At 53.1% G+C, this 26,096-nt stretch overlaps 1 protein-coding gene across 1 annotated transcript; it reads left to right on the top strand.

The window, feature by feature from the left end:
• Positions 1-5,079: 5,079 nt before the first annotated feature.
• IGLON5 (IgLON family member 5) lies at positions 5,080-25,109 on the top strand. The gene is made up of 8 exons (XM_055237912.2): positions 5,080-5,363; positions 16,774-16,852; positions 18,341-18,573; positions 20,104-20,223; positions 21,528-21,662; positions 21,843-21,963; positions 22,502-22,656; positions 23,437-25,109. Exons 1-8 carry the CDS (start codon positions 5,285-5,287, stop codon positions 23,523-23,525), a joined length of 1,011 nt encoding a protein of 336 aa, XP_055093887.1. The 5' UTR covers positions 5,080-5,284; the 3' UTR covers positions 23,526-25,109.
• The last annotated feature ends 987 nt before the right edge of the window (positions 25,110-26,096 follow it).

Raw genomic sequence — 26,096 nt, 5'->3', positions numbered from 1 at the left:
ATATCCTCTCATTTCATGGACCCAGGTGGCCACCTTAAGTGAGCACACAGGGATATCTGCTTGTCAATTTCAATCACCTTCCAGACCTAGAAGAGAGCTCTTCTGATGGGGATTGACATGTCCTACTTTAAAGAACTCTCAAATTTCCAAAGGGCCGTGTGTGTCCCATATGGGCATCCCTTTAATCGACTAGGTTTCCATTATCCACCTGCTTGACAATATGGCCAAGCCATTGGCCACTGCCTGTGAGTCAGTAAAAACCCACACAGAGGGGCTTTTACCACTGTTTAATTCTTCAGCATGCAATTCAGCTCACCAAACGGATTTGTTTTTATCTTCTTTGATCAGAATGGCATCCTTCTAAATAGGACGTGGTCTTTTCATCTTGGCACTGTCATCTGCACACCAAGCGGCTCTTTGTTGGTTAGTTGAGAGCTGTTTATAGGGCACTGTCCAAGTGGCAGTAGGATCCAGCTGCTCCCCATACGGTCCCAGAGTCAGTCCGAGGGAGAAAGAGGGTCCTTTTTCATTAGTATCTCCTCCTTGCATTCCCTAGGTAGCATGATCCTGTATAAATCATTTCTAATTTATTAGGGGACTCTTCTGGGCATTTTAATCTCCATTAGAGTGTTTTTAAACATAATCCAAGATATTATTGGTATTTCAGGCTTCAAGATCATTTTATGTCCTTAGTCATAGGGGTAGCTTGAATTAATATCCCATAGAAAGTAGTATTATGCTCTTCAAATTGAAATTCTCTAGTCCAGAGTCCCAGTAGTTGTCACTGGAAAGTGCTTATAGGCTGTTCCCATAGGCCCCAGTCTAGGTTCCATACAGGGCTCTGTCTCAGAGAATTTGTCCATAGCATCACTCCGTCTTCTATTCTATATTCTGTGGGCTCCAGAGATCTGACTGGTTCCTATTTAGCATGTCCAATTAATATTGATTAAAGGCAGATTTACATGGCTTTTGTTTCATAATGCTAGGTATGGGAAACATTTCCCAGTCTGATACGACGTCCATCCCCACAATATAATCAGGTAAAATCACTTCAGAGAAAATGTGTTCAAATATACCAACTCTCCTATAAAGGTTTATCTTAATTCCACCAACCCTCACTTTCCTAACTGTAGCCTCTATTAGAACTTTATTAATGGGTTTTGGTTTTACAATACTACGACCCTTAAATTTTTATGTTCTCTCAATCTAATCCCAAGTCAGGACTTCACCAATGAATGTTGGTACCATAGTCAGTGGACCTCCCATATCAAGGAGTCCCACGAATTTCTCTTCACCATCCCTGATCATTTTGTCCACTTGTGTACATAAGGCTTTAGGTCCCCATCAGGGCATTGAGCAAAAGAACTCTTGCTTGTTGGTTAATCTTTATCTTGATTAAACTGCCAGACTATTGCCCCAGAAAATTTCAGATCAGATGTCTTATTTTAATCTTTGCTTTCTGACTTTTAAAATTTCTCAAAACTAAGGTAAATATAGCAAATTTTTTTGGAACCCTTTCATGTTAGGGAAACAACAAGTACTCCCTTTGGCCCACCCAACCTTAAATAGTATTAAGACTTTTGTTCTAACTCCATCAATTTCTATTTTACTCATCCCACTTCTGACACCAAATCTGAGGCTATAGGGAAGACAACCAAAGTGTTTTTTCTATTCTCTCACTCAACAATCAAGACTTCTCTGTTGATTGGTGTCACCGAGAATCGTGTAGGGATTTCTCCCCACCAGCAACCACTTTATCAGTTCTGCAGTGGACACCAGTTGGGTGTACTCCAATTCAATCCTCATACATCTACCTGGACTTCACAGCAGATCCCACAAGTTGAGGGCTTGGTCCCACAAGACTGTCCCCCACTTCCAGTGCCAATTGTAGGCTCCAGGTTCTTTACCTGTGCTTCTGACTGGCCAGCTATAAATTGGGGTTCTCATAACACCTTTCTCTTCAATTAATTTTTTAGAGCAGCTCAAAGAACTTAGAAAAACACTTATGTTTACCGGTTTATTATAAAGGATATTACAAAGGATACAGGTGAAGAGACGCACAGAGTGAGGTGCAGGGGAAGGAGAATGGAGTTGCCATGCCCTCTCCAGGCATGCCACCTTCCAGGAACCTCCATGTGTTCAACTGTCCAGAAGCCCCCTAAACCCAGTCTTTTGGGGTTTTTTAATGGAACATTCATTACATAGGCATGATTGATTAAATCATTGCCCATTGGTGCTCCACTTAACTTTCATTCCCTCTCCCCTCTGCAGAGGTTGGGAGATGAGCTGAAAGTCTCAACCCTTTAATCATGCCTTGTTCTTTCCTGTGACCAACCCCCATACTGAAGCTACCTGGGGCTTGCCAGTGGAAGTAGGGGGGGTGTTACGAAGACCAAATATATATTTCACAGTATCACACATTTATAGCTCTTGGGATGTAAAAAATTCCCCATGTCTCTTTTCCTCACCTGTGAAATAGGGATAAAGATCAGTTCTGCCTCAGAAGCATGTCATGATGCTTCAGGGAGATAATATGTACAAAGTGCTTAGAAAGATCCCTACACAGAATAAGCACTCATATTGTTAGGAGGCATGGGATGGGCCATTTCAGGAAGAGGGAGCTCCTATTCTCATCCTAAGTCTGAACGGTCCAGAATTCAAAGAGGATCAATAAATGGCCTTTCACCAGGATCACAGTGGATTTTGTAGAGTGGTGGGCTGGCAAGCTGATTCAGTGTTCACCATTGCTGTGGTGTAAATCCTCCCAATATGGCCAGTTTCAAGCTAATAATGGTTTAACACCTGGCTTGCACAATTTCTCAAAATTTAATAATCAGCTCTTTTGAGCCAGTGCAAGCCACCTCCAGAACACCATTAGCTTTTGCATCACCCAGTTTTGTGAACGCAGTCAGGTCTCTTCCTCCCTCTGTATCTTATTTCCCTCCATCTCTCCAAACGGAGCTAAGCCATCCAACTCATTCATGCAGTACATATTTGAGTACACACTACATGTCAGTCACTAGGCTGGGCTCTGGAAATGCAGCCTTGAACAAAAGCAGACCAAAACAAAAACAAAAAACTCTGTGAAGCTTACATTCTGGAAGTGGGAGTAGGGGGAGAGCAACTAAAAATAACAGTGAAAGAAGAAAATCGGCCGGGCGCAGTGGCTCACGCCTGTAATCCCAGCACTTTGGGAGGCCGAGGCGGGCAGATCGCCTGAGATCAGGAGTTCAAGACCAGCCTGACCAGCATGGAGATCTCCATGGGGTTTAATAGGGTTTAACACTATTAAAAATACAAAATTAGCCGACTGTGATGGTGCGTGCCTATAATCCCAGCTACTCAGGAGGCTGAGGCAGGAGAATCACTTGAACCCAGGAGGCTGAGGTTGTGGTGAACCGAGAGCATGCCATTGCACTCCAGCCTGGGCAAGAAGAGCAAAACTGTCAAAAAAAAAAAAAAAAAAAAAAGAAAGAAAAGGAAAGGAAAAGGAAAAGGAAAAAGAAAATTGTTAGTGCTATGAAGAGGTATGACATAGAGTTATTGTGCTGGGAGTAGCAGCTACTTTGGAAATTATGATCAATGAAGGCTTCTTAAAGGGGAGAAGGTGAGCCTTAAATAAGAAAGTCATCTGCCAGTGTGGTAGGAAGAGCATTCCGGCAGAAAGAACGGCAAGTGCAAAGACCCTGGGGCTGGAATTGTTCGGTTTGTTTAAGGAATGGAAAGAAGGTCACAGTGGGCCAAGTGATTGAGGCAGGGAGTGGCCCCAGCTGGTCCAGGTGTTTAGTGGTGGTTGTTCTGAAGGTGGAGGCAAAGGTAGAGGCCAAGAGAGTAGAGCATAGGCTGCTACAGCCAGAGTCCTACAGGGAGAGGTGGTGAAAGCTCAGACCAGGATGGGAGAATAAGAAAAGGACGAAGCAGAGATTTGTTTTGGAGGCAGAGCCAGCAGTTCTTGCAGACAAATTGGATGTGAGTGGAGGGGGAAGGAATTGAGGGTGGATATGTTTCTGAGGCAGAACAGCCCCTACTGGGTAACTTCAAAAGCTCCTGCCTTGAACTGCTACAGAAATAACATAGGCTCAGAGATTATTTTGCTCCTGCCTATGCCAAGGGGACGGGAACAGGAGGGTGGAATACACCTAGTAAACAGATGCAAAGTGGAAAGGGGAGGGAGAAACTCACTACAGGTTGTTGAGGTGCTGGGTGGAGCCGGGAGCTGCTCCAAGATCTCTCATTCTTCTCAATAACCTTGGGCAGTAGGGAATTTTCCACCTTGCAGGGGAAGACGCTGAGGTTCTGGGAAGAGAAATGGCTTGTCCAAGGTCACACAGCCAAGTCAGTGAAAGAACAGGGAGCCAGGATGTTTTGCACCTAAACCCTGGATTATGGTTTCCTCCCCACCTGCTCCCCCAAGATAAGTCCCCCAATCCCTTTCCATTGCCTTATTATACTGGGGATGAGGGTTGGGGTGGAGGGAAAAAGCAAATTTCACTCCAAAAGTCAGTGTTTTCGTTATCCATGAAAATAGATGGAAAAGCTGAACCACAGATGGAAAAGCCCACAGGAAGAGGGGTCTGGGGGACTGGACTCCGGGGTCTGAGGGAGGAGGGGCTGGGGGCCTGGACTCCAGGGTCTGAGGGAGGAGGGGCTGGGGGCCTGGACTCCAGGGTCTGAGGGAAGAGGAACTGGGGACCTGGACCCCTGGGTCTGAGGGAGGAGGGGCTGGGGGCCTGGACTCCAGGGTCTGAGGGAGGAGGAACTGGGGACCTGGACTCCTGAGTCTGAGGGAGGAGGGGCTGGGGGCCTGGACTCCTGGGTCTGAGGGAGGAGGGACTGGGGCTAGTTTCCTAGGTCCAAGGGAGGATGAGATTGGGACTTGAAGGAGTAGGGAGCTGGGTTTTAAGAAGTATCCCAGACTCCGTGTTCTTCGGATGTGGTGGAAAGACGTGGGGACGCCTGGGGCGGGAGGGGGTAGGGGCCGGGCCGCAGTAACAAAGGCCTCTCCCTCCAACAAGCAACCCCCCCTCGACCCCGCCTCCCCGGCCCCCTACCTCTCCTGATTGGCCGGTCTCCCTGCCCGTCAGCGCCGCCCCCCTCCCCGGGTCTGCAGCAGCTCCGGCCGCCTCGTCGCGCCCCCCCAGCCCCCTCCCCCCGCCCCCGCCGCCCCCCGGGCCGGTGCAGCCGCAGGCGGGGTCCCCCTCCCCCTCCCCCCTCTCCCCCCAGGCCTCGCGCGCCCCGGACCGGCCCCCCCTTTCCCCTCCCCCTCCGCGCCGCCTGTGCCGCGATGCCCCCCCCTGCGCCCGGGGCCCGGCTCCGGCTTCTCGCCGCCGCCGCCCTGGCCGGCTTGGCCGTCATCAGCCGAGGTACCGCAGCGCCGGGGGCGGGGGGCTCGGCCGGGACGCCAGGGTCTTGGGTGGGTTATCGGGGGATCGGGGTGGGGGTCGAGGGCTGCATCCCTGGGCCGGCTGGGGGAGGCCCCAGGACGCCGAGGTCTGGGCCCGGGGGCGGGGTCTGCATCCCCTGGCTGGGCAGCGGGACCTCGGACGTGGGGGTCCGCGCCCTGTGGCAGGGGTCGGCGTCCTCGGGCCGGAGCCCGGCTTAGAGGCAGAGGTCTGCTTCCCCGAGCAGGCAAGAGGGTCACAGACACCTAACCAGGCCTGGGGGCGGGAGTCTGCGGCTCCTGATGAGGAGGGGGCAGACACTGGGGTCGGGGTCCCTGGGTCGGATCTCCGAACCGAGTTGGGGTGGGGGGCAGGGGATAATGCCCTGTTAGGGGTCTTCATCTGTACGTGGTGAGGGTCCCTGAAGAGGTCCTTGCCGGGGGCTGGGGTAGGCATCTCGGGACAGAGGTCAGGGGATGGATGTCTTCCCAGGGTCAGTAAGAGGAGGGGACAAGGGTGTCCACAGACCTAGTCCCAGGGTCAGGGAAAGAGGGGAAGGGTCTGAAATCCCCCAGCAGGGTCATCTAGGTTGACAGAAAGTGTTGGTACTTGGGGAGGTTGCAGTTATGTGGGGGAGAAGGGAGCTGGAGATACAGGAAGTTGGGGTGCTGGGCTGGGGTCTTGGATTCCGAAGCTCTGATTGAATGTCTAGGTTCCTGGGGCTGGACAGTGGAAGAGCGATGGGCATGGGCGGATGAAGGACAGAGGGAAGGGAAGGGTTAATGCAAGGTTGAAGGGTTAACCCCGGCCCTCCCAGTTGGGGAGAGGGCCAGGGGCAGGTTTCTGCACTGAGGTTAGGTAGCTGGACCTTGAGTCTCCCCAGTATGGCCTGGCAGGCAGGGGGTGGTCAAGGAGATTCCTAGATTCCCCCCTAAGAAAAGGGAGGAGAGTGCAAGGAGGCAGGAGGCTGGAGGGTGGGCGCTCAGGAGGGCAGGGAGCTGGGTTAATTCAGATCTTCTGGAGGATTTCCCCAGGCCCTCCCCTGAACAAAGAGTCCCAGGGACAACCAAGAACCCCGACAGAGTCCCCAAGAGTCTCAGGGAGGCCGCCCACATAGACCAAGTCTGGCACAGAAACCCTGTCACAGCGTCCCACCCGAAGCAGCACCTGCAGACACCAGTCACACAAACACAGCCCCATCCACGCAGGACGCAGGGACTTGGTGGGCCAGAGCCTCAGTCCCTTGCTAGTCCTCCCCCTGCCTCCCACCTGACCAGTCTGAATCACCCTCTGACTTTCTGACCACCTGTCTCCGTCTCTGTCATGTATCTCTTTAGGTCTTTGTGCGTCTGCCATTTCTGGAGGTTCCCATCCCTTCCCATCTCTGTTATCTGCTGCTGACTTTCCACCTGCCTCTGTCTCTGGGTCATTGTCTCTCCATCCCTGCTGCCGACAGCACAGTTCCACATCTGTCCCTCTCTGCTTTTCAGACTGTTGCTCATTGCATGACTCAAGTCTCTGGGTTCTTGCTTGCTTCCTCACTTATGCCTTAATCCTCATTAACTTCTCTCATTTCCTTCTCTCATTCATTTCCTTCTTGTTCTGACCTACCTTTCTCTTTCTTTCTTTCTTTCTTTTTCTTTCTTTCTTTCTTTCTTTCTTTCTTTCTTTCTTTCTTTCTTTCTCTTTCTTTCTTCTTTCTTTTTCTTTCTTTCTTCTTTCTTTTTCTTTCTTTCTTTTTCTTTCTTTCTTTTTCTTTCTTTCTCTCTCTTTTTTTCTTTCTTTCTTCTCTCTCTCTTTTTCTTGTTTTTTTGAGACAGGGTCTCACTTTCTCACCTAGGCTGGAGTGGAGTGGTGCAAGCATACACAGCTCACTGCAGCCTCAATTTCCCAGCCTCAAACGATCCTGCCACCTCAGCCTCTGGAGTAGCTGGGACCACAGATGCACGCCACCACACCTGGCTAATTTTTAATTTTTTTTTTCTTTTTTTGTAGAGATGGGGGTCTCATTATGTTGCCCAGTCTAGTCTCAAATTCCCGGCCTCAAGTGATCCTCCCACCTGGGCCTCTCAAAGTGCTGGGATTACAAGTGTGAGCCACTGCACCAGCCACCTCTTCTTTCTTTCTCTCCTTGTCCTTATCTCTTGTCTTCTTCTTCCTCCTCCTTTTCTTTCCCTGCTCCTTGTACCCTTTGTGACCTTTCCCCTACTTTCCTATTTCTTCTCTCCCTCCCCTTCTCTCTCTCGCTCTAACTTCACATTTTTCACATTCACTATTTTTTTTTTTTGAGACAGAGTTTTGCTCTTGTTGCCCAGGCTGGAGTGTAGTGGCATAATCTCAGCTCACTGCAACCTCTGCCTTCCGGGTTCAAGTGATTCTCCTGCCTCAGCCTCGCAAGTAGCTGGGACTACAGGTGTGTGCCACTATGCTGGGCTAATTTTTGTACTTTTGGTAGATACAGAGTTTCACCATGTTGGCCAGGCTGGTTTCGAACTCCTGACCTCAAGTGATCTGCCCACCTTGGCCTCCCAAAGTGCTGGGATTACAGGCATGAGCCACTATCTGGCCCCCACATTCATTCTTAAAGTCCCCATAAATCGTTACGGGGCCAGACTGGGGCAGGAAGCTGTGGCAGAGCCAGGAGGTGGCCTGTGACCCTGGTCGTCTTTTCCCACCTCTGGTCTTAGGTTCCCCATTTGAGAACTGGGGACGAGAGGGGATGGGGTGGGGTTGAGATAGAACAAGATGCCAGAAAGACACCCCCACCCACCCATGGACAGTTTGAGCTGTTTGGGAAAAAAAGCTCATGGCAAGATATGCAAACTAGCATCTTCTCTCTCCTTTTATTCATGATCTTGTCCAAGTTGCAAGAGGAATACACTGCAAAACAGTCCACCTCTGATAAGGGCAAACCCCACTGTGCTCCCGCCCTGCCACCACTCTCATAACCACTATCTTGAGAGAACCGGTCTGTGGCTGGAGCGCATCCTTCCATAGCTTTCTCTCAGTTCTGCAGACTCAGACACAACACACAGAGGTCAACATAAGTGATGGATTGGTTGGTTTGTTGATTTTTTTTTTCCCCAAAATAGAAACAAAATAAGCCCATTTCTCTGCAATTGGCCTTTTCCCACTTAACCATACCTCCCTTACATCCATAAATATTCATCTATCTTCATTTCTTTTCTAAATCTTTTTATGCCAACACACACGCACCCCCTCACACATACATATTTACTTACAAAAGCAGCTACATTGTGGTATTTTAAAACAATTCAACAAAATCAAATGGCAGTTTCTGCAGCAGCAAATGAGGTGGGTGATCCCTTTGCTTCTGCGGCAGCTAGCAGAGTGATGATGGTCAGGAGGGGACAGGAGCCCCAGATTTGAGTCCCAGCACTGCCCCTGACCAGCTAGCTCTCCCCAGGACCTCTGAGCTCTGGGTTCATCTGGCCTGTGGGCTGTGCTTGGTTGTTGATTCATATAGCAAATGCTTATGGGGACCAGGGCCACTATTCTAGACACTGGATATATACATATGGCAGTGAGTGAACCAGGCAGTCACTGTCCTCACGGAGCTTAGATTGTAGTGGGATGGAGAGAGATCAAAGACCAAAACCAAAACCTGGAAACAAATAAAAGATAGTTTCAGAGAGTGATGAGTAATGTAAAGAAGATAAAAGTGACTTGGCCTTTGAAGCTCAAGTGGTTGAGGAAACCATCTCTGAGCAGGGGAGAGTGCAGTTAAGACCTGAAGGAAGAGGGGAAGTCAACCTTTTTTTTTTTTTCTTTGAGACAGAGTCTCGCTCAGTTGCCCAGACTGGAGTGCAGTGGCACTATCTCAGCTCACTGCAAGCTCTGCCTCCTGGGTTCATGCCATTCTCCTGCCTCAGCCTCCCAAGTAGCTGGGACTACAGGCGCCCACCACCACGCCTGGCTATTTTTTGTATTTTTAGCAGAGACGGTGTTTCATCATGTTAGCCAGGATGGTCTCCATCTCCTGACTTCGTGATCCGCCTGCCTCGGTGTAGGGACCAGCCCCACAGGGTTGGTGGGTCTCTCCCCGTGTGCGGCAATGAGAGAGTGTAGAAATAAAGACACAAGACAAAGATAAAAGAAAAGGCAGCTGGGCCCGGGGGACCATTACCACCAATGCGCGGAGACCCGTAGTGGCCCCGAATGTCTGGCTGTGCTGTTATTTATTGTATGCAAAGCAAAAGGGGCAGGGTAAAGAATGTGAGTCTTCTCCAATGATAGGTAGGGTCACGTGGGTCATGTGTCCACTGGACAGGGGGCCCTTCCCTGCCTGGCAGCTGAGGCAGAGAGAGAGAGAAGACAAAGAGAAAGACAGCTTATGCCATTATTTCTGCATATCAGAGACTATTAGTACTCTCACTAATTTACTACTGCTATCTAGAAGGCAGAGCCAGGTGTACAGGATGGAATATGAAGGTGGACTAGGAGTGCGACCACTGAAGCACAGCATCACAGGGAGACGGTTAGGCCTCCGGATAACTGCGGGAAAGCCTGACTGGTGTCAGGCCCTCCATAAGAGGTGGAGGAGCAGAGTCTTCTCTAAACTCCCCCGGGGAAAAGGAGACTCCCTTTCCCAGTCTGCTAAGTGGTGGGTGTTGTTTCTTGACACCTTTTGCTACCGCTAGACCATGGTCCGCCTGGCAACGGGCATCTTCCCAGATGCTGGCATCACCGCTAGACCAAGGAGCCCTCTGGTGGCCCTGTCCAGGCATAACAGAAGGCTCGCACTCTGGTCTTCTGGTCATACCTCACTATGTCCCCTCAGCTCCTATCCCTGTATGGCCTGGTTTTTCCTAGGTTATGATTATAGAGGGAGGATTATTATAATATTGGGATAAAGAGTAATTACTACCAACTAATGATTAATGATATTCATATATAATCATATCTAAGATCTATATCTGGTATGACTATTCTTGTTTTATATTTTATTATACTGGAACAGCTCGTGTCCTCGATCTCTTGCCTAGGCGCCTGGGTGGCTTGCTGCCCACACCTCGGCCTCCCAAAGTGCTGGGATTACAGGCGTGAGCCACCACTCCTGGCCAGAAGTCAACCTTTCAAAGTTAACAGCAGCGGTAAAGAACTTGAGGTGAGACCAACGGAAAGGAGAGTCAGGCTGGGCACAGTGGCTCACACCTGTAATCCCAGCACTTCAGGAAGCCAAGGCGGGTGAATCACCTGAGCTCAGGAGTTCAAGACTAGCCTGGGCAACATGGGGAAACCCCATATCTAAAAAAAAAAAAAAAAAAAAAAAAAAGCCAGGCGTGGTGGCATGTACGTGTAATCCCAGCTACTCGGGAGGCTGAGGCAGGAGAATCGCTTGAGCCTGGGAGGTGGAGGTTGCAGTGAGCCGAGATGGTGCCACTGCACTCCAGCCTGGGTGACAGAGCAGTATCCTGTCTCAAAAAAAGAAAAAGAGGCCGGGTGCGGTGGCTCACTCCGGTAATCCCAGCACTTTGGGAGGCCGAGGCGGGCGGATCACAAGGTCAGGAGATCGAGACCATCTTGGCTAACATGGTGAAACCCCGTTTCTACTAAAAATACAAAAAATTAGCCGGGCGCGGTGGCGGGTGCCCATAGTCCTAGCTACTCCAGAGGCTGAGGCAGGAGAATGGCGTGAACCTGGGAGGCGGAGCTTGCAGTGAGTCGAGATCGCACCACTGCACTCCAGCCGCCTGGGCGAGAAGTGAGACTCCGTCTCAAAAAAAAAAAAAGAAGAAAAAAAGGTAAAGGAAAGGTGCCTCTAGTTTCAGGAATCTTGGCACAGCGTCTGGGCTCCCCTGGCGTCGGTGACGCTAATGCCCTCAGATTTCTTCTTTTTTTTTTTTTTTTCTTTCTTTTTTTTTTTAGATGGAGTCTTGCTCTGTCACCCAGGCTGGAGTGCAGTGGCACAATCTAGGCTCACTGCAACCTCCACATCCTGGGTTCAAGCAATTCTCCTGCCTCAGCCTCCTGAGTAGCTGGGACTACAAGCGCACGCCACCACGCCCAGCTAATTTTTGTGTTTTTACTAGAGACAGGGTTTCATCATGTTGGTCAGGCTAGTCTCGAACTTCTGACCTCAGGCAATCCATCCGCCTTGGCCTCCCAAAGTGCTGGCATTACAGGCGTGAGCCACCATGCCCAGCCAACCCTCAGACCTCTGAGGTCAGCAAAGGGAGGAGGACCCTCCTGGGGGCTCCTGGGTGCCAGACATAACAGGCCCAGCCCCTTCTCACAGCCTTTCCTGGCCAGAGCCGCACCCCCTCCTCCCTGCCCCAGTCTCATGTCCCGCCCCTCCACTCCCTACCTCCCAGATTTCCCACCTGTGTCTTCTGAGACTGTGCAATCAGAGTGTCACCCTCCCCACCTCTGCCAACCATTGCAGGGTCCCAGTTTTGCCTAAGTTCCTTGGCAGGGAGGCAGAAGATTCTCACCCCCAACCCAAGGTCACTCAGCTTGTTAGGGATCTCTTTCTGTCTTAAGAAAAGTCACCTGCCTACCACCTTCATTCCAAGGTTTATCAAACAGGTATGAGGCCTGTGCATCTGGACTGTAAATCCCACGAGAGCAGGGACCAAGTGAGCCCTCTGATCACCGCCAGACACCTCCCTTGCCACAGGCTGGTGCCTGCCCCACAATCACCCTAACAGCCAGCTCATGGACGGCTGTTTGCAAGCACTTAACTGGCAGGCACTGTAGGAGAACCTTTACTGGGATTACCTCTTGTAATCCTCCCCAAACCCAGTGAGGAAGGCATGATTATCATTTCCATTTCAGGTAGGGAAACTGAGTCCCAGAGAGGTGAAGTAACTTGTGTGGCTCAGCAGCAAAGCTGGGACTTGAACCCAGCTGCCTGGCAGCCACACTGTGTTCCCTGGGCCCCCTGGTTATGCAGGATTGGCTTTATCAGTAGATGCTTACCAGGGCGTCTGCCCAGGAGTCGGTGACTCAGAGCAATTGACAGCGCAGTTACAGCCCTGCCCTCCCCGCTCCCCTGAGCAGAGCATCTAGGTAGACCTGTGCCAAGCCAGGGATAGCAATAGATGGTTCCTAAAAAAGAAGGTGCTGTTAGGAACCGCTAGCATTTATTGGGTTCTTTCCGAATGCCAACGGCTGAGCTAAACACTTCTGCTTGCATATTCTCACGGAATCCCTCACAGGGACCCTCGAAGGGAAGAACTACTATTTTTCATCTTGTACGGTTGGAGAAACTGAAGCTCACACTGGCCAGGAGTGGGGGTCATCCAGCTGGGAAGTGGTGGGACAGACATTTGATCTTCCAACCCAAGCTCCTCAGGGATTTGTTATCTGGTCTCGGAGGACCATCCGTGCCCTTTCCACAAACACTTCCCAGTTCTGAGATTGGCTCGACCCTGAGGGGACACAGCTAAGATTCAAGCCATCACAAAGCTCCTCATCACTGTCTCAGCTAAGTCAAACGGTGCCCAGAAGAAGGAGCGGGGGCTCTGCCTTGAACAGTCAGAAAGGTCCTCCTGGGGCAAGGGACATTTGCATTGGGGTCCTGAAGAATGAGTAGGAGTTCAAGAGTTGGAGAGTGTTGCAGGCATCTATTTATATTCATCCATTCAACAAATATTTCCCAAGGCCTCTGGTGGGCCAGGCCCAGTGCTGGGAGATGCTGGAGAGACAGACTTGAGTCAGAACCAAGCTTTACCCCCAAGAAACTTCTAGTCTGATAGGGAGGCCAGACACAGACGGTCACCAGAGTGCAATGGACTATCCCCAGAGACCAAAGAGTAAAGTCCTGAGGCACCTGGAGTCCTGCCTTCCCTGCAGGGTCCACTTCCCACCCCAGTGACCAGATAATAAAGCCCTGACCAGGCACTCTGGCTCACACCTGTAATACCAACATTTTGAGAGACTGAGGTGGGAGGATAGCTTGAGCCCAGGAGTTCGAAACCAGCCTGGGCAACATGGCAAAACCTCATGTCTTAAAAAAAAAAAAAAAAAAAAAGTAGCCAGGTGTGATGGTGCATGCCAATAGTCCCAGCTACTCAGGAGGCTGAGGTGGGAGGATTGCTTGTCCTGGGGAGGTTGAGGCTGCAGTGAGCCATGATCTTGCCACTGCACTCCAGTCTGGGCAACAGAGCGAGACTCTGTCTCAAAATAAAAATAGAAATAAAAAATAAAGCCTCAAGAAGCCTGGAGTGGTGTGTGGGCTCAACTTATGGGGGCAGCACCTGCTTCAATCAGTGGCTGAGTTCGGAGCCCTGGAGCCCCTGAACCTTAGGGTAGGCATCTTGGACAGCTCCCTCTTCCCTGCTTCTTGGTTCCTGTAGGACAACGGCTCTCAACAGGGAAGTAGGAATGTGATTTTGCCCCTAATGGGGCATCTGACAATGTCTGGAGGCATTTTTGGTGGAGTAGGGGGAGCTATTGGCATCAAGTGGATCCAGACCAGAAGCGAGACGCTGCCGACCTCCTATGTTGCATAGGACAGTCTGGCCCCAAATGTCATCCATGCTGAGGTTTAGGAACCCTGGCCCAGAAGGTGTGTCAGTAGGAGCATAGCAAATCCTGTGTGTGTCTGGGGGATAGGGCAGGGTACGTGCCTGTCTGTCTTCACCAGCCTGGGAAGGGATCTTGGTGCATACATGTGACTCTTTGGCAGCACTGAATGTGGCACTACCCATTGTTCAGTCCAGGTTTTTGTTGGTGACTTTCCAATTCCCTGCGTGTGCGTGTGTGTGTGTGTGCGCGCGCGTGCGCGTCCAGCCGTGTGTGATCTGATCACAGGAGACAACATGACCTGATTGTCGGCCCAGCGTGGCCCCTTTGTGCTTGAGGGGATGTGACAGTGTCGCTGTCTTGTTACACGGGTTGTAGCTTTGTGTGCGTCTGATCCAGGGCCTTCCAAAGTGCAAAGTTGGGGGGAATCGTGGTGCTGGCGCCACTGGTGTCTGTGTAACCAGTTAGGTTAGTAAGCGTGTGTGTGTCTGTCTGTCTGTCTGTCTTCACCAGGCTGGGAAGGGATGTAATTGTGTGTGGACTTTGCAGCCATGTGTGGGGCTGTTGATGTCGATAGAACCATGTGGGAACTATTGTATATGATGCGGTGACTCAGGGAGCAGCAGTTGCTTGGCCTGAATGTGACAATATGAGTGCTCCTGGGACAGATCCTCCTTTCCAACTGATCTGCTGCTGGGTGCCTGTGCGGAGCTGGGTGTGTCAGCATCACTGTATATGCACACCTGTCCCTCTGAGCGGGTCCACAGCCATGCGTGTGACTGAGAGGGTGGGACTGTCTCCTGTGTTTGTACGCATGTGACTGTATGTGTTTGTGTGTGTGTATGGGTGTAGCTGGAGCTGTTTGTGTCTGTATGATTGTGTGTGTACCTCTCTGTCTGGGTAAGGACATAGCAAGTGTGGGGACTATTTCTAGGCCTGGAGAGGTCTCTGTGCCTTGTCCAAGCCTGTGTGTGTGTGCACGTGCATGCACGCGTGCATCCATCATCCATCCCCAAGCTGTCTCCTGTTGTTCCCAGGGCTGTATGTAGCAGTGTCCACTGTGTTTAGCTCGGGGAGGGTAAGCCCCCTCTCTCCATTCTCTTCAAGTCCGAGCAGTGACTCTGGCGTGAGGGGACCCAGGGTGAGGGGCTGCAGGGCCCAGCCCCAAACCCCAGAGCCTGGCCAACCCACTGCACCTGGCTCTGTCCTGGCCCCATCCTGTGGGGCTGCTGATGGAGAGGGCCCCTGGGAGTCATTGGGGCAGCACGGGCCATTAATTCATTAGATTAATTAGCTCTTCGCCTGGGCTGGAGGAGTCCAAGGTCATCCAGCCTGCCTTCCTCCCTCTCCGCCTGGTGCTGGCTCCACCGCCTCCACATGCCCAGCCCCCACTCCCTGGCCCTGGTCCAGCCTGCTGGCCACGGTCTACAGAGAGATGACTGTGTGGGGGTGATGGGGCCTGCCTGCTGTGCTGAAGTGTGCGAGCGGGCATGGGCTCACACCTGCAAGCATGCCCTGGCGAGCTTGGGCACACAGTGTGTCTGTGTAGATGTGTGTGTCTGCAAAGGTTCGTGTGTGTGTGTGAGGGTGTATTTGTGCATCTGTGACGGATGTGTGTCTGAGAATGTACACGTGTGGATCTCTGTGTGCACGTGTTCATATTTGTGTGTCTGCATGTCTGTGTACACATATGTGTTGAGTTATATACATGCATCTGGTTTTATGTGTATGTCTTCGGTGCATTTCTGAGTTAATGTACGTGTGCATCTGTGTACTTGTGGGCCTGCGTGTATATATTTGTGTGTATTCATGTATATATGTGTGTTTCTGTGGGTATGCATATATACTACGCGCTCATCTGTGCATAGGTGCATGTGTGTCTGTATACTGTACCTATGAATATTTGTGTGCCCATGTACATGTGTATTTGTGTGTATGTATGTGTGTATACATGTATCTGTGCATATGTATTCTGTGTACACAAGTATCTGTGTGTTGATGTACCTGTGTACGTCTGTGCGTGTAGACCGTGTGTGGATGTGTGTACATATCGCTGCATATGTATATGTATCTATGGTAATTGTTGGGGGTTTTCTTGAGACCAAGTTTCGCTCTTGTTGCCCAGGCTGGAGTGCAATGGCGTGATCTTGGCTCACTGCAACCTCCGCCTCCCGGGTTCAAGCGATTCTCCTGCCTCATCCACCTGAGTAGCTGGGATTACAGGCATCCTCCACCACGCCCGGCTAATATTTTGTATTTTTAGTAGAGATGGGGTTTCACCATGTTGGCCAGACTGGTCTCGAACTCCTGGTCTCAGGTGATCCTCCCACCTCGGCCTCCCAAAATGCTGAGATTACAGGTATGAGCCACCACACCTGGCTGTATCTATGTAATTGTTAATCTGCTCATATTGGTATGTGTGTCGCTGTAGTCTATATCTGTGAATGTATGTGTTCTGTGTACACAGGTATCTGTGTCTGTGTATATGTGTCTGTGTGTATGTCTTATGTGTACATGTGTCTGCATGTATATGTTTGTACATATGTCTCTGTGTATATATATGTGTCTGTGTACACATGCATCTGTGTGTATCTGTATGTGTGTGTTTGTGTGCTACGATTGTCTCTGCATCTCTGGAGGTGTGTAGGTTTGTGTGTCCATGGGCACCTACCCATCTGAGTCTGTGAGTCTGTGTGGGTTCATGGGAAGATACATGTTGCATGTGTCTGCTCTGATTGTGTCTGCTGTGTGTGTATCTCTGAAAACATCAGTGCATGTGTGTGGCAGCGGGCGCAGGAGATGTCTGTGTCTGCAAGGACGTGTGTGTGCACATGTGTGCGGGTGCTACCATGCCCCGGCCTTGCCTGACCTGCCAAGGCTGAGCCATCCCCACCTTCCACAGGGCTGCTCTCCCAGAGCGTGGAGTTCAACTCTCTTGCCGACAACTACACGGTGTGTGAAGGTGACAACGCCACCCTCAGGTACCTCCCTCGGTGGGTGGGGACTCAGATCTCATGGAGCCATGCAGTCCTGCCCCTTCACCTTCGGAGCTTCACCTTCCTGGGTGGGGATCCTGGTTACAGGAACAGCCTGGGATGGGAAGACTTGGGCTCCACATTCCCCCTCAGTAGCGACACAACTATGAGCTGGCTCCCCCTCGTCTTCAGTGTCCCCATCTGTCAAAGGGGTGGAGAGAGGGGGGCAGAGACACACACACAGAGAGGGACAGAGACCCAGAGAGAGACAGAGACCCAGAGAGACACTCAGAGAGAAGGGGACAGAGATCCAGCAGAGAGGGACAGGGTTACTGTTTCCCGAGGTCTCCACCTCTCCTCACCCTGGTCTCTGTTCCCCCCTCTCTCCACGCCTTTCTCTCTCTCGCTTGCTCTCTCTCTCTCTGTTTCTGGGTCTCTGTCCCCCCTCTCTCTGGGTCTGTCTCTGGGTCTCTGTCCTTCTCTGTGTGTCTCTGTCCCTCTCTGCTGGATCTCTGTCCCGTTCTCTCTGAGTCTCTCCCTGGGTCTCTTTCTCTCTCTCTCTGGGTCTCTTTCTCTCTCTCTCTCTCTGGGTCTCTGCCCCTCTCTCTGTGTGTGTCTCTGCCCCCCTTTCTGTGTGTCTCTGTCTCTCTCTCTCTGGGTCTCTGTACCCCTCTCTGTGTGTGTCTCTGTCCCTGTCTCTCTGGGTCTCTGTTCTCCTCTCTCTCTCTGGGTATCTGTCCTACTCTGTCTCTGGGTCTCTGTCCCCCTCTGTCTCTGGGTCTCTGTCCCCCTCTCTCTGGGTCTCTGTCTCTCTGTCTCTGAGCCTCTGTTCCCCTCTGTCTCTGGGTCTCTGTTCCCCTCTCTCTGGGTCTTTGTCTCTTTCTCTCTGGGTGTCTGTATCTGTGTGTGTGTGTCTCTGTCCCCTCTCTGGGTCTCTGCCCCCCTCTCTTCTGGGTCTCTATCCCCCTCTCTCTAGGTCTCTGTAGCTCTCTCTCTGGGTCTCTCTGTCTCTCTCTTTCTCTCTCCGGGTCTCTCTGTCCCCCTCTGTCTCTAGGTCTCTGTCTTTCTCTCTCTCTCTCTCTCTGGGTCTCTGTCCCTCTGCGTGTGTGTGTGTGTGTCTGTCCTTCTCTCTCTGGGTCTCTGTAGCTCTCTCTCTCTGGGTCTCTGTCCCTCTCTCTAGGTCTTTTTCTCCTTCCTTCTGCATCTCTATTCCTCTCTCCCAGATCCTCTATTCTCCCCTTTTTGTGTCTCTGACACACACGATCACTCAATAACCACGAGCTATTGTTCCGTTCTGCACTTGGGCTCACAGCTTTCCCTCCCTGAGGCTCAGCTTACCCCCAGCTGTATGGTGGGCACAGCAGCATCCGCCTCACAGGGCTGTGGTGGGACCTGGAGACGCGGTGGCCTCCTTCTCCCACCCAACCCCTCGGTGGGGGAAGGCCCAGGCTGGGTGGGTGGAGAAAAACCTTCCCACTCTCATTCTCCCTGCAGCTGCTTCATCGACGAGCATGTGACCCGTGTGGCCTGGCTGAACCGCTCCAACATCCTGTACGCCGGCAACGACCGCTGGACCAGCGACCCGCGGGTGCGGCTGCTCATCAACACCCCCGAGGAATTCTCCATCCTCATCACCGAGGTGGGGCTCGGCGACGAGGGCCTGTACACCTGCTCCTTCCAGACCCGCCACCAGCCGTACACCACTCAGGTCTACCTCATTGTCCACGGTGAGCCCTTGGCCGGGGCCTGGCTGAGTGGAGGGGTTGAGAGCGTGGGGGAGATGAGGCATGATGACAGATACCACGCGTTCCCCAACCCCAGGGATACATAGCGAGAAAGACGGACACAGCCTTGCCCTTGGGGATTTCAGCCCAGCAGAAGGGGGCCAGTTACACAGACACACCAGCATGATCGCTTCTAGGGCAGGAGAGCTACAGGGATGAGGGGGTACTTGGGGGAAGACCACGTTCATTTGTTCAGCTCCATTCCTGGAGGGCCTACTCTGCCTAAGCATTGATCTAGGCAGTGGGGCTACAGAACAAGGCAGGTTGTCCCCACACCTTGGGAGCTGATTTTCTGAGGAGAGACTCAGAGAGGATTTGCCAGACGTGACGTCTGAGCTGATGCCTTTGTCTGGGCACAGGGCTGAGACCAGAAAAGAAACAGTGTGTGCAGGGCCAGGCGAGAAAATGAGCCAAGTGTGCAAAGGGAAGTCCCATGAGGCTGGAAGCGCCAGATCCAGAGCAGGAGAGATGGGGCTGGAGAGCTCCACAGTGAGGCGAGAGGAAGAGGGCATCGGAAGTGGAGGAGGGCAGGGAGCACCTGCAGAGACAGGGCGTGGAGACAGAGAGAATCCAGGGGGATCCTGGCAAGCTCCATCTCTGGAGCCAGACTGCCTGGGTTCCAACCTCAGTGCCACCGTCCACCAGCCCAGGGATCCTGAGCAGGGGAGAGGCCGGGACTCCTCTGCAAAATGGGGATGGCGCTGTCATATGTCAAATCCCAGACGTTGTCAATTGGAAGAGCTACTTTTATTTTGTGCCCTACTAGAAAAGAAAATCAAAAACACTGCCAGTGGTACCCTGGCATCCTATCTCGAGGGCCATCCTGCTCGGAGAAATGTTCGAATGGGAGAGGGGGGCGGAAAGCACAGACATGACTTAGAATTGATGAAATACAGTAGCATCCACCCCAGAGGCTGGTGGTGAGCATCTAATCAGTGGATTTTGGTAAAGCACTTCGAATAGAATCTGTTACACAGAAAGCCCCATGTGGGTATTTGTTAAATAAATTAATTTAAAATAATAATAAATACAAATAGAGACAGGGAGAGGAATTCAGACCCCAAGATGAAGAAACCAAGTTAGGATGAAGGTGGAGAGAGAATAGAGACAAGACCAGCAATTAGATAAGAAGATGCCAGGTCCAGACAGAGGTTTCCGAGAAAAGGGCAGAGACTCCTGGGTCTGAGGGAGAAGGGACTGGGGTACTGGACTCTTGGGTCTGAGGGAAGAGGAGCTGGAGGTCTGAACTCCCGGGTCTGAGGGAGGAGGAGCTCCAGGTCTGGACTCCTGGGTCTGAGGGAGGAGGGGCTGGGGGTCTGGACTCCTGGATCTGAGGGAGGATGGGGCTGGGGGCCTGGACTCCTAGGGCTGAGGGAGGAGGGGCTGGGGGCCTGGACTCCTGGGTCTGAAGGAGGAAGGGCTGGGGGCCTGGATTCCTGGGCATCCATATTCAGCCTCTCCTGCTGCCCGCAGTCCCTGCCCGCATTGTGAACATCTCGTCGCCTGTGACGGTGAATGAGGGGGGCAATGTGAACCTGCTTTGCCTGGCCGTGGGGCGGCCGGAGCCCACGGTCACCTGGAGACAGCTCCGAGGTGAGGACCCCATCCCAGGTCAAAAGCCCTGTCCCCCACTGCGCAGTCTGGGCCCCTCCATTCCCCATATCCCTAGCTAGTTTCCCGAGCCCCCTTCTCCCTGGTCCCTTGGCTTTCCCTCCCACCCTGCTTCCAGTTATTTCATCCGCAGACCCCAGACCTAAGAGGCGTCACCACTGGCTTTCCACCTGCGGTCCTAGGCCTAGGCCACTGCTTCTGTATCACTTGCCAAACCCCAGCCTGCTCCACTTCCCCAACCCCAACGTCCCCGATGTCTCCCCACACGCTCACAGCATTCTCCTGGGCTAAGATCCCCTGCCGCTAGGTGCCCTAAGCCAGGCTGCACCAGCTGTCCTGCGTACATCTCTGCCTCTCTTCTGCTGGACACTATAGCCCAGCCGGCCTCATGGTGTGGACCCCAGATCCGAAGCATCAGCATCCCTTGGGAACTTGCCAGGAATGCACTTTCCCAGGCTCCAACCAAGATCTGCTAAATCCAAAGCTCCCTCCCGCTCCACAAGCCCCAAGAACCAGTGCTCAGGGCTACCCGCAAACAGCACCAGAGTGCCCATATATGATAGTCCAGGTCCTAGACATCACCCACCAGCCCTTTTATGTGGATCTCCACCACCAGATCCCAGATCCCTGGATCCTCATTCTCAGGGTCTTTGAAGACCCATGGTGCCAATCACTAGATCCCATTTGCTGAATTCCTGGCTTTTACCCCACTGGGTCATCTGAGCCCCATGATCCTGGTCTGAGATCCGGGATCTCTAGATGCCCTAAGTCCCAGAGGGTCTTCTGAGACGGCTGCTGTGTTATGAGACCCCCCCCATATACTTGGATTGCTGATCCCAATCACCAGATCCTGATTCCCTAGACCCCATGAATCAGATCCCAGAACGAGGGACCCTACCCCACTCGTTCTGTATTTGCTAGATCCTTCTGAGACGTAACATCCTGGGATCCCCCTCCCCATTGGGGTCCTCCCCACGGAGCTCCATGATCTGAGTCAGATTCCTGGAGGGATCTCCCGAACCCTTAGATTCTCTAACCCACCCCACTGGGTTCCGGGAACTGAGTCCTAGACCCTCACTCCTTCCCCCACCCCCAGCTGGAGAGATCCCAGGCCCCGGCCCCGCAGCCCCTCCCCCACAGCCCCTCCGCCACCCCACCCCCATTGACCCGGGCACTCCAGGCCTTGCCGTGCCCGCCCCGCTGATGTGTGTCCGTGTTGTGCCCGTGTTGTCCCGTGTTAAGTGTTTGTGTCTGGCCCCGCCCCCTCCTCCTCCTTCCCCCCACAGACGGCTTCACCTCGGAGGGAGAGATCCTGGAGATCTCTGACATCCAGCGGGGCCAGGCCGGGGAGTATGAGTGCGTGACTCACAACGGGGTTAACTCGGCGCCCGACAGCCGCCGCGTGCTGGTCACAGTCAACTGTGAGCCCCCCTGGCACTGGGCACGAAAGGGTGGCGGACCCCCGAGTCCCTGGGGAGGAGGGGTCTGAGGGAAGAGGAAGGGAGGGCGAGACTTGCGGGCCTGAGGGAGGCGGGGCTGGGGGCGGGACCCCTTCGTCCCCACGCAGCTAGGAGAATTCGCTGACCCTCGCACCTCGCCAGATCCTCCGACCATCACGGACGTGACCAGCGCCCGCACCGCGCTGGGCCGGGCCGCCCTCCTGCGCTGCGAAGCCATGGCGGTTCCCCCCGCGGATTTCCAGTGGTACAAGGACGACAGACTGTGAGGACAGCGCTGAGGGGGCCGTGGGAGCGGGAAGGGGAGGTCCTTAGTCCCTTGGATTGTGAGGCAGGGGGACGGAGCGGGGCTGGGGGAGGCAGCAGAGCTCTGGGTCCCGAACCTGGGACGTCCAGCTTCTAGGTGATGGGATCTGTCCAGCCCCGGGGACAAGCTTGGGTCCCCGCTTGATGAATGCTGGAGCCCCGTCTCCCCGGACTTTTCAGGGAGCTCCCCGAACTTTCCAGGGGTCGGGGGTCAATGCTGAGGATCTGTCGGGCAAGGTTTAGGGGAGCAGAGTTCAGGAGTCCCTAACGACTAGGGGTGCACCACGGGAGAGTCCAGAGTCCCTGAGAGGCCAGGGTGCCTGGAGGGGGGCGGCGGTGGGAGTGACCCGAGGTCCATGAGGTGCTAGAACCCGAGGCGATGGGTCACTGGGGTAGGGGGCAGAATGCTGGGTCTCGGGGGAACGGAGGAGCCTGAGAGTCCGGGGGCTGGCCTGGCTGGGCGCTGCGGCCCGGCCGCTAACCCGGATCCCTGGCAGGCTAAGCAGCGGCACGGCCGAGGGCCTGAAGGTGCAGACGGAGCGCACCCGCTCGATGCTTCTCTTTGCCAACGTGAGCGCCCGGCATTACGGCAACTATACGTGTCGCGCCGCCAACCGACTGGGAGCGTCCAGCGCCTCCATGCGGCTCCTGCGTGCGTCTTCGGGTGGGGCGGGGCCGGGAAGGTGGGCGGGGCCGAGGGCGGGGCTAGGGAAGTGGAGACGCCGGGACCGCCCTTCAGGCTGGCCCTGAACTTAGGAGATGGACGCTGAGACTGAAAAGCAATGAGAGTAAGAAACCGATCCATGCAATCAATATTCATTGAGCGCCAGCTAAGGGTTGGTCGTGGGGGACACCGCTGTGCACAAAAGAAACAAGATTTGGCGATTCGCAGAGCTTGTAGTCTAGTAGGAGTAGAAAAGCAATAAACAAGTGGTCATGTAGATAAATAAGCAAACACATACATAAACAAAAAATAACTTTGGAGGCTGGGCGCGGTGGCTCACGCCTGTAAATCCCAGCACTTTGGGAGGCCGAGGCGGGCTGATCACCTCAAGTCAGGAATTTGAGACCAGCCTGGCCAACATGGTGAAACTGTCTCTACTAAAAAAAAAAAAAAAAATACAAAAATTAGCCAGGCGTAGTGATGGGCACCTGTAGTCCTAGCTATTCAGGATGCTGAGGCAAGAGGCTTGCTTGAACCTGGGAGGCAGAGGTTACAGTGAGCCGAGATTGCGCTGGGTGACAGAGCCAGACTCCGTCTCAAAAAAAGGAAAAAAAAAAATAGAAACAGAGTGAGAAAAGCAGGCACACCCAATGAGAGATCCAGAAAGGACCCTAAAGAGTGGGCTCAGAAGAGATGGGGCCCCTGGAGAGACACACATGGGGTCCCTCACTCTCAGGCCTCCCTCCATGACTCCTTCTCTTCCCCCAGGCCCAGGATCCCTGGAGAACTCAGCCCCGAGGCCCCCAGGGCCCCTGGCCCTCCTCTCCACCCTGGGCTGGCTGTGGTGGAGAATGTAGGCGCAACCCAGTGGAGCTCGCCTCCCCCTGCAGGGGGCCCCAGGCCAAGAGTGAGAGAAAAGGGGGAGCAAGAGCCGTGGGTCTCGTGGGGGCAGAAGAGCTCTCGGCCACCAAGGAAGAGAGAGGAGAAAGAGGAGGAGGCAGAGGAAGAAAGATCTTTAGAGAACCCATCACTGTGAGGGATAACGCAAAATTATGCATCTTTCTACAGCCATTCTCGCCACCCGTTCACGTTTCCGATTGTGACCCACTCCCGCCACCCTATACCCCTCTCTCTTAGCTCAGGCTGTCAACTGGCTTGTGTGGGTGTGGGTGTGTGAGTGTGAGCCTGCATGCGTGTGTAGGTGTCTGTGTCTCTCTGTGTGTGTGTGGGGGTGGGTGGGCTGGGGGAAGGGACTCAGCTATCCTCCCACCCCCGAAACTCCCATGTCCATTGTCCCCAACCTTACTGCCTCTCACCTCTGGCTGGAGGTAGGTATGAGGCTCTGCAGTGGAAGCTGTGAAGAGAGGCTTACCAGGCTCCCTGCTTCCCCAATATATGCACGCACACTACCCCTCCCCCTGTCGAAAGGGCGACTCCTGGCAGGTTGGGAGTGGGGAGGGGTGTCGCAGTCACCTGTCAAGCTGTCATTCAGCCTTTGTGAGTAAGTGGGGGACTCCATCTGGGCTCTGGGCTTCCCTGCTGTCAACCACCAGCTTCCTGTAGCCAGAGGCCCATCGCTGGCTCAGTGGCCTGAGACCTTCCCACTTTTCCTGTCCCTCCCCACCCTGGATTTTCTGGCCCCCTCCTGGGCCAATCGGTGCTTCCATCCAACTGTCAGACTGGTGGCATGAGTCACCTGTCTGTTTCAGTGCTTTGCCCTACCCCTGCCACCACTCCCCTTGGCCTTGATTTCCCCACCTGCAGCACCAGCCAGCTGCCCTTGGGGCCTTTGCAGCTGGCCCACAGGTGTGGGCTTGCTGGTCTATCACGTCCTGGCCTCTCCACCAACTGTACCTCCCAAAGGCTACCTGACCACCCTCACACACACTCAGACACACCACACACACACACACACAGACACACACACACACACACACACCAGCGACTGTGACCAGCAATAGCCCCCTGGCTCCAGCTGTCCGGTAGCTGGTGACTAGCTGTATTTCCCCCTGGGTAGGCATCTGTTGTCAGGAAGGGACGCTGAGAGGCTGCAGTCTCAGCTCTAATTGTAGGAATACTCCACCCTGGTACACCACACCACACAAAGTGGGGGACAAAGAGGCATCACACAGACATCCTGAGCCCAGACAAAGATGCCATGTCACCAACTCCGACTCCCAGGAGACCCTCTATACAAACACCCACCCCAAACCACACCACCCAGAGTCTGGTGGAGAAAAGGAGAGGGCAAGGCGCAGTGACTGTACCTCAGACGGGGGCATGGGCCCCACCCCACATTGTCTTCCATTCCCAGGGTCCAGGGGATGGGGTGGGACAGGGGAGGGATGCTAGGGAGGGGGTGGGGGGCCCTGGGGGCCATGTGTTCCAATTCATGGGGAGTGTTGAGACCACCACACCAATAAACGCCTTTTTCCAAAGTCTGCCTGCGGGTGTCAATGTCATTAAGGATTAGAGTTAATGAAGGGCAAAGGGTAGCAGTCAACTGGTGGTGCCTTTCCAGCATCATTCCTGTCACCTACTTTCTCACTGGTAGACTTGGAATGGACTCATTACAGAGATGCCCTGTGATTGGCCTAAGCCACCCAGCATAGCCCATTTCCCACCGTGACTGGCTCAGAGATGGGCACATGACCCGGTAAGGCTAATGAGAAAGTGAATGGATTCCCAAGAAGAGATGCTTTTCTGCTGGATATTGTGGCTCCATGATGTGAGGTCTACATCTGTAGGGTTGCTTTTCTCCATCACATGGAGTGCTCTTGGGTCTGTGGGGATAGCAATGGTGGGGAGGACAGCATATGGAGCCTGAGAATGACAGGAACACTGAAGTGCAGAGTGGAAACCTTAGAGAAACTGAGTCCATGATGATATCACTTGAGCAGCTGGATCAAGACTTAACTGATGCCCATCTTCACTTATATAAGCAATAAAGTCCCCTGTATACTTAAGCCAATTTGCATTGGATTTTCTATCTCTAGTAATAAAAAAGAGAATGAAAACCCTAATAGATACAGGAGAGACGTAGAGGGCCCAGAACCCCAGCCCTCACCTTTCCAAAAGGATCCAGGGGTTCTATTTTCCAATGGCCTTTTCTACCCCCAATCATTAACCAGAAGTTCTCTCACATGCTTTCCTTCCCTGAGACAGATGCTGGTTGCCCACATTTGAGTTGTTTGGTTCCCCTTTCTTCTTTGCTGGCAGATCCATATGTTATGATACAGGCTAGATATTTGGTTTCCTAGCCTCCTTTGCAGCTATGTGGTCAGTTTGGGCCAAACAGACATAAATGTAAATCTGCTTGTAGGTTTCCAGGAAAGCTTCCCTCCCACCCCATGAGAGGGAAGAAGGCAGTGATAGAGGGAGGTAGGTGGTGGGGAAGATGTATGGGGAGGAAGTTCTGCCCCCTTCCT

The sequence above is a fragment of the Symphalangus syndactylus genome, chromosome 13 (genome assembly GCF_028878055.3).
Source record: "Symphalangus syndactylus isolate Jambi chromosome 13, NHGRI_mSymSyn1-v2.1_pri, whole genome shotgun sequence".
Lineage (NCBI taxonomy): Eukaryota > Metazoa > Chordata > Mammalia > Primates > Hylobatidae > Symphalangus > Symphalangus syndactylus.
This window is presented reverse-complemented; position numbering and strand designations above follow the sequence as displayed.